Here is a 12,229-nt window from a genome sequence, read left to right as displayed (position 1 = left end):
GATGGTGATGGCTCCTGTAGACAGCGAAAAAAGATTTGAGAAATGTCAGAGACGATCTTTTGCGTGACTTGTCGGGGACCGCCGACACGAACAAAGAGACGTGAAAAAGGAAGCCTCGATTGCGGCGGATGCGGCTACCTCTATTCTAATATGCGATCACAATGAGGATTACAGAATAGGTGGAGGCTGGCAAAAAAAGTGTGTTATCTTTCTTTACTATTTCTTTTACATTCGGCGTGACTCATGAGGGTGAGGACGGAGTTGTGTCGATGAGTTGTTTGGCTTGCCCTCGCCAAATCTCCGTTTCTTGCCGGGCGCGACGAGGGACGAGGCTCCACCAAGCTCTCAACCGTCGGGAGTTTCTTTCCCCTCAGGAACCACTTGCTCTCGATCGACTCTCGCGCAACACTGTGAATCCCTCGCGCATCGACAAGGGTGCTTGCTGCGCGTGCATTGAAGCTTGAGACAGCGTGAAGCCAAGCGAAATGCTTGCTCGCAGCTCAGCTGCCATCCCACGCAGAACGCGACTGCATGATTCGCACTTCAACAGCAGCGTCAACATCGCATATCTTGCCCTTCCCCACCTTACCCTGGAGTTTCGTGTTGTTTTTAGCGGCAGCGGCAGCAACAGAGCCACGGGTCTTCAGGTTTCTGCAGGTTATGCGCCACCAGATATGGCCTGGTGACTTTGGATTTTGTACCTGCTCAACACCTTCAGCAGAATTGTTCCGATTCGCCTGATGTCGGCTTTTGCAATCTGGAAGCCAGATCCCGCTCTCGCCTGGCCTCAAATTATCTTTCTAGATCGCAATGGCTTGCGGATGACGGACATTGAGGCGCGTCCTTGTGTGTCTGTTGTTCATGCGAAAAGACATCCCACTCACGAGTCGCACCCCTGGGTCGTTCCCGCCGGTTGATTTGCATGCACGCCGCACGGTGGCTGTTCGGCTCTCTGCTGCACGGGCTCATCCTTGACGACATGCCTCCGCGTGGCTCTTATCTCTTGCGCCATGTATAGTACGCAATGCCATTTGATAAGCGGCAGTAAGCTCGACTGCAAGCGCCATCAACTGTGTGAGTGGAGAAGAGACGAGGAGAATCCTACGCTGAATATGATCAGTCAATCTTCAATCAAAAGTACAAAATCCATGGCTTGAATCTGATATTGCTTTCGATATCGTGGCGCATTGCCAGATGACCCTGTCTGCTTCTTGGCCTCTTTGCCGTACAGGATGTTCAGGTACGCAGAAGCTCTTCATCAATTCCTTTTTGCTTGGGCAACGCCACACATCAATCATCGCGCATGCGCACTGCAAGAAAGTCGAGTGTAAAGAGGGGTGCATGCATGGCGCAGCGACGAGTGGGGTAGTCAATCAGAACTCCTGCTGCCTCAAGACAGCTGGGACGCTCGGCAGCCAGGGGCCGCTCCAGCGGGCCAGGAGCTCTAATGATCATTCATTATACTAAAGAGGACAAACTCGCATTCTTCAACCGTCAGAAGGACATGGCGAATCACACAAACCTGGCGAACATCGTGTGTCATCCCACGTGAGAGGTACCTGTGGTACATCACTTCTCATCGGCCATCGGGAATGTTAGAGGTGACCTCCGTAACGACTACGCTTCCGTCGTGATACAACAGAGTCTCTTGAAGACGCTAGATACGACCGGCGTTTGTCGTCGGGTCGCTAGTTCTCCGCTGTCACGCCGTGTAGCAGAGCGTCGGACTTCTCGATGTCATGATTTCAGCATCGGCTTCCTATCTTTCGTCAAGCGAGCTCAGCTTGTTAGGCCGTTTGCTCCCGACTAGCACTCTGCGAGCGGAGTCTCTTCGCAATCTGCTGAGTTACGAGGTTCGTCGGTAGACATCGCATGAGTGTTCTCTACGAGAGATGCACGTTCGACACATGCAAATTCTAGCAGCGCCATCTCAGAAGGAGATTCTTAAGAGATCTGTGTGAACAATGACCTCCTGGAAATCTTGCTGGCATTCTGTCGAAAGCGGCGCGGCAGATCCTCTTCCAAAATGCTCACTTTTGGAAGTGAAGCGATATGTCGATGTTCCTCGCCTCTTACGATAGTCTGTCCGAGATACAATAGAATTGTCTCGCTCAAAAGTAGGAAGTGAGTATGACTTGATCGAGACTCATAACCATCCAGAATGTGAGTCGAACAATAGCAGAAATAGAGTGAGGTTGTCCACAAGTTCCATCAATTCCTTCATGCACGAGGTGAACCATAGCTTCTCTCGATTTGAAAGAGTTCACTTTTGCCTGACTCTCTACCTTCTCTTCAAGATTCATCGACCTCGAGCCTTTTGTCCTCTCAAGCCGCACTATTTATGTTACCCTTTCTATCCAGTCCGATACTGCATCACAAGGTTGTTATGTTCCCTTTACTGCTCGAGCTACGAACAAAGTTGCTGACAGAAGCGAGACCAGAACCATGTGCAGCCGTGCTCCCCACCCCACAGCCTTGCGCACCAAGAAGAAGCAAGGCTTCAGACAACCTCCTGGTTTGAACCTGCTCAAGTCTACTCCGCTTATTCGTTCTTCTCCTCAATTTCTCAACATGGACGGCATGGGAGACGTGTGGGACTTGGGAGGCTATGGCGACAAGGCACTTCAACCCGGCACAGACATTGAGCCTGACACAGGTGGTCAGCTTGACAAAGATGTCATGGACGACTCCGATGATGGCGACGGTCCTGACGACCTGGACGAAGTGAGGCACATCTCATACACTGCAGGACTCCGCACAAAGGCTTTCCAATCCGAGAAGGTTCGTCTGGCCAAGAAGTTTCTCCGCGAACTCGATGATGAGATCACTGGAGGCGAGCTTAGCAGAATGACAAGCTCTTCTGGTGGCATCAAGATCGTCTGGAACAAGAGATACTCCAAGAAGGCTGGCAATGCTAGCACAAAGATCACTCGCGGCGTGGTGACATACAGCGCCACAATCAGCTTGTCCGAGAAGTTCCTCACCAACAGAACCCGCCTACTCAACACTCTCGCCCACGAGTTCTATCACGTTGCAGACAACTTCATCAGCAACAAGCATGGCCATGGTACATCGTTCGAGTCATGGGGTCGCAAGTGCACCCAGGCTTTCGGACACCGCGGCATTGGCAGGATCGAGACTTACCACAAGTACGACATGGAGTTCGATTACATCTGGACTTGCACCAACGACGATTGCGGCAAGGAGTTTGGTCGTCATTCCAAGAGCATTGATCCAGACAAGGTTCTCTGTGATGACTGTGGTGGTGCTATCGTACAGACGAACCCTATCGCTAGAGCTCTTCGCAACCGCCGCGACTGGAAGGGAGGCAATCTCTAAGTCGCATCGAGAACGTTCTCTGTCGCATAGACAATGAAGGCACGGTATAATTCTGCGTAGCATCAAGACAAACAGCACCCGTAAGCATTAACAGCATCGACTCATCTGCCCTCCGCTAACAGCAGAAGGAGTGCGTAAATCACCTCCCTTCGTAAGCTTAGCATCCATCGAAACAACATTTACAATCAAAGCACAACATGGAAGTATCGGCGAATATTCATTAGACTGTCACCCTGGAGGTCATCAAGAACAGCAACATGCCGCCGATACAAATCGAGGAGGGAAATTCAAGAAGAAGAAGAAGGAGAAGGGGAAAATCCCAACATCAAGTACATCCCAACACAGCACATATCAAACACGAAGAAGTCAAAAGCAGGACTTCTGGCCTCAAACCAGAGATATCAAGTATGGGCGGATAAATATATTATAATCCGACAGCACAATTCAATGGAGCTGGGCCGTCGTTGTTGCCATTTCACGATGGTTGTGTATCTTTGTGTAGTGTTGTTGTGGCGAAAGAAGACAGGGGCTTTTTGGAGTTTCGTTTGTCTCCGCCCTCTGGTTCCCATAACGAAGTATGCTTGGCCATCCTCCCTGTGCTAGCTGTGCTTTGGATGAGCTTTACATGGCAACTCGGTCCTGAACGAAAACAGAGTGCCGTCTACCATGCTATTGGTGCCCCGGTGAAATCGATGATAAACGAGTAATAACGCATCTCTGCTAGTTCACAATGTCATACATCTCTGCAGCCAATAGAGGATCGATAGACCAATAATTGTCTAGTGATTGATCTTTGACATGCCCAACTCTTGCCTGCTTATGCATGGGATGCCGGGTAACTTATTGTGTTCTTCCGGTTGAGAAGTTTTGATGATCGATATGATTCATATACAAGCAGAGCAAACACGTGCAGCCGCTAATAACGTGGTAGCAAAAAGGCAAAAGAAGATGTCGCAGCCGTGAATCGAACACGGGGCTCGTGCATGGCAAGCACGAATTTTACCACTAAACCACTGCGACTTGTATGATCATCACGTGATGTGTCGTGCTTGCGCTTGAGGCTACAAGACCAAATCACAAACGCTAGATTTCAGTTCCATGTCCAAGGCGATATGAAGTTAATAGATGCTCGATATATCAATTCTACCTATGTTTTACAGATCTCCATCCCAGAAGTTGGCAATTCCCGCAAGATCGTCTGCATTGATGAGTGTGGCACCCTCGTTGTAAAGCAGACGCCAAATGGCATTTCTGTTACCAATAGGCCAGTTGGGAGTTTCCTGAGCAGAGATGTCAGTGTGATTTTCAAGTACGACAAGATGAGCATGACTTACCCAATAACGTGTGCCAATGCCTCTCGCACTGGCAGACGCAATCTGTCCGCGCAGCTTGGCCAATGCAGTTTCATTGAGCTTGCCGTCCCTAGGCCATCCGAATGAAGCCTTGAAACTGGTGCTGGCAATAGGGCTAAGGAATTGAGTAATGTTGGTGTTTGCCGTGCCATTCAAGGTCGACAAGGGTCCATCGAAGAAGTAGTCACGCTCATTCAGGCTCTCGACTTGTGCCCTGGGAGTGTTACCAGTTCCGATGACTGTAACAGTGCCATTGGTAATTCCGGTTCCGTTGTACTTGGTAAGCCAGCCACCAGCGCGAAGAGGTTCGAGCGCACGGACGACGTAGGGCCAGGTAGAAGGACCATCGGTCTTTACGTCGACCCAAAGGTAGAGAGTTTGGCCAGCGTCCGTATCGAAGACGCCATTCTTCGTAGGTGCAGTTACGACAGGAGAGCTGGGGTTCTGCTTCTTGAGAACAGAAAGAATGGGTTGAATATAAAGAGAGTCAAAAGTGCGGGCGTGTGTAAGTGCAGATTGCTCATGGCCAACCTGAGATGTATGAGTAGGCGTTCGCAGAAGTATGAGACGATTGCTGCTATGCAGGCAATTGGATCTCATCAACAATTACTTACATATAGCGTGCCATTATATAACCAAACATCAGCTTCGACTGAGATTACTCCATTCGAGAGAGCGCTGTAAAATGGCTTGGGTCTCCAATAATCGTTGTGAGAATGTACGGTCTTGGGCATAATGCCTTGAGTGAAATCTGTTGGGTATGTATATAGGTCATTGTTGTTCGTAGCAAGGACACCCTGAATTGGCTGGGATAGAGGAATGTCTGACTGGCCAAGAGCGAAGGGGGCCGCCAGAAGCCATAGTGTGGCGAGCATGATTGATAGCGATAGTAAAACGATCAATGAAATCTTCGCGAAACGAGACATAATCAAGAGGAAGTAGTTTGCATCTTATATCGCCATACGGCGTCGAGATGGACGGGAAGAACGATGGGAAGGTGAATTGACCAGGCGTATGACGCTTTCTCGAGGAAAGACGTGCTCGGAGGTTCCTGCTGCAGCCAATGACAGTCTCCACGTGCCTGGCAAGGAAGGAGCACCGACAAGTGTGAGACCCGACGTGGCTGAGGGTTTGATTCGTTTGACTGCCACGGGTCTGAAGAAACGGCTTTGAGTGGAACAAACCACGAAGCGTCGGCTTGCTCGGCTGTCGATCATAGACTCGAAAACCACTTCGACCCATGCCTTGCAATTTTCTTGCACGTACCCTTGTGACTGCTTCGAATCGCAAGTATGAATTAGCATAGTAGTGCTGGTATCCCTAGATGCGACTCGCGAGAGACCCATTCGGATCGATATGTAGTCGGGGACTCTGTGTGCAATTGTTTCCGATCGCGACGAGATAGCCCGGGTTGCCTTCGGATACTGACACTTGTCATGGCTTTCAGTCAATGTCGGAATTATTGGGTCCTCCGAGCACAGTCGCTACACCTCACGAGGTTTGTTCTTGCCAAGCTGCCTTTTTGAAGCAATAGTTGTTTTCGACTCTGTCTATTGTACCGCACACCGTTGTGAGACTCCCCGAGTCCTTGACCTCGAAGAAGAGCCTATGACGTAGTGGTAGATGAATCCAGCTGAATGTCCCGAAGACCACATTCTCGATGAGGCATAAACTCTTGAATATAAGTAGAGATTGACTTGATCTTCAGGTGACCTTATACACGTCGAATATATCTCATGAGACTCTGGTACTTGTTGTCGCAAAGTTGAGCCATTCTTGTTGCTTCCAGTCGCATCCGAGTCATTCCATGCCATCGACTGCTTTGCACATGACTAGTGAAGATCAACAACTTCCGCATCTGGATAGCAACGGCCCGAGGTGTCGGAAGATACCAAAGGAAACAACGAAGGTACGAGTAGCGATGTCGAGATATGTGTGAAATTGGAGAAGGAACATGTGCTCACTTCGAAGAGTACACAAACAGATAGCATCAATCACAAGTCGATCATCAAGCTCAAACAAAGAAGTCGAAGGCGAAATTGCAGCTTCGGGCACATTAGATTGATCCACGACGACGCCAAAAGTTTGCCAGTGCGGGCAGTCACAGACACAGCGCTTTCCCGACAAGATTCTCTGCGACAACTGTATACACATGTCCTTGTCTAGCACTATGCTCGATGGAGGGACTTGTTAAATCCATCGGGGGAGGGTTCAAGCGAACCATCAGCACACTTATCGGCAACGACTCGAACACCAAGGTGGGATGATATGGACGTCAGTGAAGTGACGGCATGAATGCTGACTCGAACGTCGAACAGGGCGATGCTCATGAAAGCGAAGACACCAACACACATTCGACACATCAACTTTCGCCAACGAGGTAGATCACCCCCGATAATCTTGTCGACCCGCGCAATCTGACAAAGTTTCGACAGCCCAGACAGCCAGCCCCGATACAAACGTGCACGCACGCAATACGATACCGATCCAAGACGAATCGCGTCCCCGAGACAGTATGCCACATTTGGAGGAAGAGAGCTGCACAGAATCTGACCATATCTTGTCAGCCCAGAGGAACGCCCACGAGCCAGACAAGCGCACAACCAACCCAGTCCTCACCAAGAACCTGTCGCATCACCGATAGAGTATGCCACATCCACTTCTCCCGGACATGCACCATCTGATAGTCTTCTAGTCGCCCAGAAGGAGAGCCCAGAGCCGGACAACCAAGTGCTAGCCAAAGAAGAGGCCTTTCGCCAACAGAGTAGGCCGTCCCGGGTCCCCGTCGAGCCACGTTATCTTATCATATCCCAGGCACTTGGAACAACGGCGTCGAACTGCACAGTCACGCACACGATTGACTGCTGGAGAGAGGCAAGTCCCTTCGCGAGCAGACTCGAATACCCGGGCACCCGTCGAACTACATGATCTGACTTGTGTTTCAATAGCTTTCAGAGCAGCCAGCGAGCCACAAACCAAGGCAGGAAGCCAAGTGCCGATGAAATCAGACTGTTTCCAGGAACATATCCGTACGCGACTCCGACTGTTACCCGAGAGCCGCGACGACTGACACCCTCCAGCCAAACAGAAGATTCCAATCCCATCCACGTGCCCAAGGAAGATTGGATCAGCATGAACAACACAAGAAGAAAGCCCTTAGGCAGTAAGATCAAGCCAGCAAACACCCTGAATCGAGCAGGCCCGGGTGCAAGTTCTCTATCGACATACAGCTCTCGTGGGATGAACGTTGAAGAGCCGTCCATTAAACGCCAAAAGACAAGCCACGGCGAATCCGACGAAGACTTTTTCAACCGCAGCGTACAGGAACAACCATCGGCCACATTCGGAAGACAGTCAAGCATCACAAGTCTCAACAGTCAAAGCCAGGAGGCTTCCAGTCAGCGATCCAACGCTTTCCAGCACAACGAGTCCCGGAATGTGTACGGGGTCCTGAATGTGAACAGGAAGAAAGCGCGCAAGTCCAAGGCTAGTGCAACGCAAGCAAGCTCGCCTTTCTTCCACGGCACCGATGACGATCCAGTCACCGTAGAAGACGACGATGACCTTCAAATCGTCGGCGAACAGACTGCCACACCTCGATCAGCCCGCAAGGTAGCCACCAGACAGATGCCTCTTCCGAACGCAGCTCAGATTACCTCGAACCAAGTCCGCTCCAACAACACCCGAGATACCATCGAAGTCGACAGTGCGTTTCATAGAAACCACAGGGCAGAGGAGAAGAGGAAATCCGCACTAACGCTAGACCACGTCGAGATCCTGGTACAGCCGCGCAAGGCCTCTGTCGCGACACCAGTGAAACGCAACTTGTCTCCGCGTATGGGTGAGAGCTTTGTGAGAGATCGAGGAGCATCCCCGACGCCGCAACAGAATCAAGCAAAAATCAGGGAAAAGATGCAGTCAACATCGAACACCACTCGTTTAGTCCAACCTCGACAAGTTGATGTAGAGTCAAGCGAAGACGAGTTATCTCGAGAACCCGCCGCTTCAAAGTCAGCGCGAAGGTCTGGTCGTGCCAAGCGGTCACCATCTCCAGATCATATAATTGCTTCAGAGTTCTTCGCTGGCGGCCGGGAAAAGGCTGCAGGCCCTGGAGCCATCGACATTCCTCTATCATACCTTCGGATGAAGGGTGGTAATTGGAAGAACGTGCACCTTCTTTACTCCTATCGATACAAGATCATTCAGTTTACTCAGAACGAGGAAAACCTTCACAGCGATGCAAGGATGATTCAGCTAGGAAGTCAACACGCACATAGAGTCATCTGCAGTGTCGAGAGCTCAAACGGTATCATTTTGATCGGAGCCATCGGAAACGCAACAGCCGGTCGGATATGGCTGGCACTCGCCAACGCAAAAGACCTTGACAGGTTCATAGAGGCCATCAAGCACATGAACGAGAAATGCAACGTCAAGCAATACGATGAGTAAGCATCTTCGTCCTCTTTCGACCTTCAACGCTAACAATCTTACAGGCGTCAATTTGAAAACGCTCGTGATTCTACTGAAACGTTCCTCACCCCAGTCAGTGACACAGATCATCCGAAGTTGCAAGCCATGAAACTTCGCCAAGGCATAGTCTCCAAGCCTATGACCGAGCGAGAGCGTAACATAGCCATGCAGAAGGCTACTCTGCTTCCCGAGTCCGATGATCGATCGCCGACACCAAGAAAGACTCGAATGAGATCGGAATTCACCAATCGACCTGCTACGGACAATGCTGTGGACTATTCATTGCCACCACCAACACCCCGCGCCGAGCGAGTCACAACTACTAGAAGCAGTCAACGACTACAGACCAAAGTTGGTGGCAAGGCCGCACAACCCTCAGAGCCAGAGCTTGTTAGATGGACCCACGTAAATGGCATCCCTGATTGGGACGGACCTTTAACCTATCCTTTCACTGGAACAAACAGGACTACGGTGGATGCTGAAGACATTGCGCGCCTGGATGACGGAGAGCTGCTCAACGACAACCTCATCTCATTCTGTCTGCGAGACATGGAGGAAAACAACCCAGAGCTAAAGGACAAAGCACACATCTTCAACAGCTTTTTCTACGAACGTCTCACCACTCTGGGAACGGGGAAGAAGGGGTTCAACTACGAGGCTGTCAGTAGATGGACAAGAACCAAGGATCTATTCAGCCTGCCTTTTGTTGCTGTACCAATCAACACACAATTCCACTGGTTTTTGGTCATCATCTGCAATCTCGATCAACTGGAACGCAAACTTTCATTGGACGGGCTGGAGAACGATCAAGAAGAGAAACCCGAGTCCGAGTCATCGTTAACTGCTCAGGAGCCCGCGCAGTCTCAATCAACAGTGCAAAATGAGATTGAGATTCCAGAATCCCCACAAGAGCCCAAGGACATCGATCTCTCGCAGGGAGTAAAACGCATCTCTTTAGATGCATCTCAGGATCAAGAGGGGGAACTCCCCGCTGCTAGCAAGTTGAAGGCAACACAACGCAGAGTGAAAAAACAGGGTCCCCCACCACAGAAGATAGACCCGGCCACGTACGTTCTGACACCTAACATTTATCCAGTGCACGAGAACTAACCAAAAATAGTCCCGCGCTTCTCCTGCTTGATTCTCTGGGCGGCTCCCATCCCCAAGAGATCAGAAATCTCAAGCAATACGCTGTTCACGAAGGCCGTGAAAAGCGAGGTCTGGAATTCGAGTACACCGAACTCAAAGGCATGACGGCTCGCGGCCTCCCCCAGCAGACGAACTTTTGTGATTGTGGTGTTTACCTGATTGGGTATATGGAGGCTTTCCTCCGCGATCCTCATGGGTTCGCCCGTAAGGTCATGTCTCGAGAGCTTGATCACAACAACGATTTTGCCGACTTCGACCCTTCGAAGAAAAGAGCAGAGATTCGAGAAAGACTCATCAAGCTTCACGAAGAGCAGACTCTTGAGAAGAAGCGAAAGAAGAAAGAGACTCACCTTGCGAAGATGGCAGCGAAGCGAAACAGCGAGACCAAGAGCGCAGCTGTCACTCCTGCGCAGATGAGTTCACCCATGAAACCTCCAGCGGCATACGACAACTCCAGAATGGTTCAGAGCTCGCCCATGAAGCCGCGGCCGAAGCAGATACAGACGCAGAAATCAAGTCCTCCTGTTCCGCCGTCGACTGGTAAGACACCAGCAACAAGCGACCGCGATGCTGATGAGGATATGTTGTTCAATCCAGCGTTCGAACGTGGTAATTACGACAGCACGAGCACTGCACCCAGCAGTCGCGGCAGCCATAGTCATACTCAACATGACTTCGATAGCCGCAGCAACAATCAGCCCAGCAACATCAGATCAGGGCCATCGTTCATCGACGAGCTCAACCAGGCCATCCGGGAAGCCGGCCAGGTAGAGGAGATTGAGGAATAGGACCTATCACGGTAGTAATGCGTAAGCAAGCATGGACGAAACGTCGTCTACTTATTTTTTGGACCTCATGGAAATTACATATATCTTTGCTCCTCACACCCAAAGCTGGGATTACTTTTGCTGCAAAACACAAATATAACTTTTCTACTCTCATATCGTGTGTACTCGGGTCCCTAACACGAAACGCCTCGGGCACGTAACGTCGACTGCTAATCCTTGTAGTCGCAGAGTCGTGACGCTCTCGAAATCGATCGGTCGTGCTGTCATTCCGTGATATATATGTATGGCGAGGGAGTGGGAAGGTACAATGAGACGGGCGGATGCGACGAAAAAAACCGGGCTCGTGGCAATTTTCATAGATTTCCACACTGTATATGATTGGTATACTCGCTTTGGATGTATGCAGCACCGCACGACGGACATATATGAAGCATGGAAGCACCGAAAACATGTATCAAAGTCCTTTGGGCCACTATACATATCTATACCTTTGCACCTCTCTCAAACATATGAGTACAGTATGCTCAAAAACGTTGTGCATTTCTACCACTACAGTTTCCCTGTCACTGATTAAAGAGATAGCGAACATTGTTACCCAGCGAACGGAAATGGTCGGGTCTATGTCACAGGAGCAGCATGCCAGGTCACTGTACTCCATCCTTATCTTATAGCATCCCTCCGTCAGGGAGACCTTCTTTGATTTCTATCAACATGCAGAAGGCTTTGTGGACGGGGCGATTTGTCCGGTGAGATGATGGTTGAAGTTGGTGGAAGGTGGCTCTCACCGGACTCCATGGGAGGTTGAATTCAATTGTGCATTTTTACGTGGGTGTTTGGGAAGGGTACAGGGGAGCAGGGGAGCAGGGAGCAGTGAGATGGAATCACAATATTGAGCTCTCAGTGGACAGATTGAGGTTTATGAATTCAATTGTGCATTTTGATAGGGGAATAGGGAGGAAGACAAAGGTGGTGGGAGTCATGGTTTCTGTAATCTAGTGCATCTTGTGTATCATCATGTTTTCATGTCCTGCTTTCATGTCCTGCTTTCAAGTCCTACTTCGTAATGGTCATTCGCTAAACAGCACTCTTGAGAGGCTCACCCTCATTGCCGGACTCTTGCTTGAGCTTCTC

General features: G+C 50.2%; 4 protein-coding genes across 4 annotated transcripts; 3 read left to right on the top strand and 1 right to left on the bottom strand.

The window, feature by feature from the left end:
* The first annotated feature begins 1,845 nt into the window (after positions 1-1,845).
* M438DRAFT_179720 (uncharacterized protein) lies at positions 1,846-3,492 on the top strand. The gene is made up of 3 exons (XM_029899180.1): positions 1,846-2,380; positions 2,442-3,419; positions 3,468-3,492. The coding sequence occupies exons 1-2, from the start codon at positions 2,223-2,225 to the stop codon at positions 3,337-3,339; spliced, it is 1,056 nt and encodes a 351-aa protein (XP_029762803.1). The 5' UTR covers positions 1,846-2,222; the 3' UTR covers positions 3,340-3,419; positions 3,468-3,492.
* A 1,001-nt stretch (positions 3,493-4,493) lies between these two features.
* Positions 4,494-5,566, bottom strand: M438DRAFT_269817 (uncharacterized protein; the record flags this gene model as incomplete). Its single annotated transcript, XM_029900347.1, has 3 exons — positions 4,494-4,619; positions 4,674-5,222; positions 5,306-5,566. The coding sequence occupies 3 exons, from the start codon at positions 5,564-5,566 to the stop codon at positions 4,494-4,496; spliced, it is 936 nt and encodes a 311-aa protein (XP_029762802.1).
* A 1,028-nt stretch (positions 5,567-6,594) lies between these two features.
* M438DRAFT_344040 (uncharacterized protein) lies at positions 6,595-7,837 on the top strand. The gene is made up of 6 exons (XM_029905127.1): positions 6,595-6,949; positions 7,010-7,071; positions 7,127-7,204; positions 7,259-7,336; positions 7,387-7,565; positions 7,640-7,837. Exons 1-5 carry the CDS (start codon positions 6,869-6,871, stop codon positions 7,457-7,459), a joined length of 372 nt encoding a protein of 123 aa, XP_029762801.1. The 5' UTR covers positions 6,595-6,868; the 3' UTR covers positions 7,460-7,565; positions 7,640-7,837.
* Positions 7,824-11,098, top strand: M438DRAFT_353721 (cysteine proteinase; the record flags this gene model as incomplete). Its single annotated transcript, XM_029906898.1, has 3 exons — positions 7,824-9,136; positions 9,185-10,228; positions 10,282-11,098. The coding sequence occupies 3 exons, from the start codon at positions 7,824-7,826 to the stop codon at positions 11,096-11,098; spliced, it is 3,174 nt and encodes a 1,057-aa protein (XP_029762800.1).
* Between the last annotated feature and the right edge of the window lie 1,131 nt (positions 11,099-12,229).

This window comes from Aureobasidium pullulans (genome assembly GCF_000721785.1).
Source record: "Aureobasidium pullulans EXF-150 unplaced genomic scaffold scaffold_5, whole genome shotgun sequence".
Lineage (NCBI taxonomy): Eukaryota > Fungi > Ascomycota > Dothideomycetes > Dothideales > Saccotheciaceae > Aureobasidium > Aureobasidium pullulans.
The sequence above is the reverse complement of the archived record's forward strand: the minus strand, read 5'-3'. Positions and strand labels throughout refer to the sequence as shown.

Bases quoted from the DNA above. Each gene is read 5' to 3' on its own strand.
- M438DRAFT_179720 (XM_029899180.1), top strand. From the start codon at position 2,223: ATGCACGAGGTGAACCATAGCTTCTCTCGATTTGAAAGAGTTCACTTT. The intron at 2,381-2,441 runs GTTGTTATGTTC...AAGCGAGACCAG, and splicing joins GTCCGATACTGCATCACAAG to AACCATGTGCAGCCGTGCTC.
- M438DRAFT_344040 (XM_029905127.1), top strand. From the start codon at position 6,869: ATGGAGGGACTTGTTAAATCCATCGGGGGAGGGTTCAAGCGAACCATC. The intron at 6,950-7,009 runs GTGGGATGATAT...AACGTCGAACAG, and splicing joins GCAACGACTCGAACACCAAG to GGCGATGCTCATGAAAGCGA. The intron at 7,205-7,258 runs GTATGCCACATT...ATATCTTGTCAG, and splicing joins CGAATCGCGTCCCCGAGACA to CCCAGAGGAACGCCCACGAG.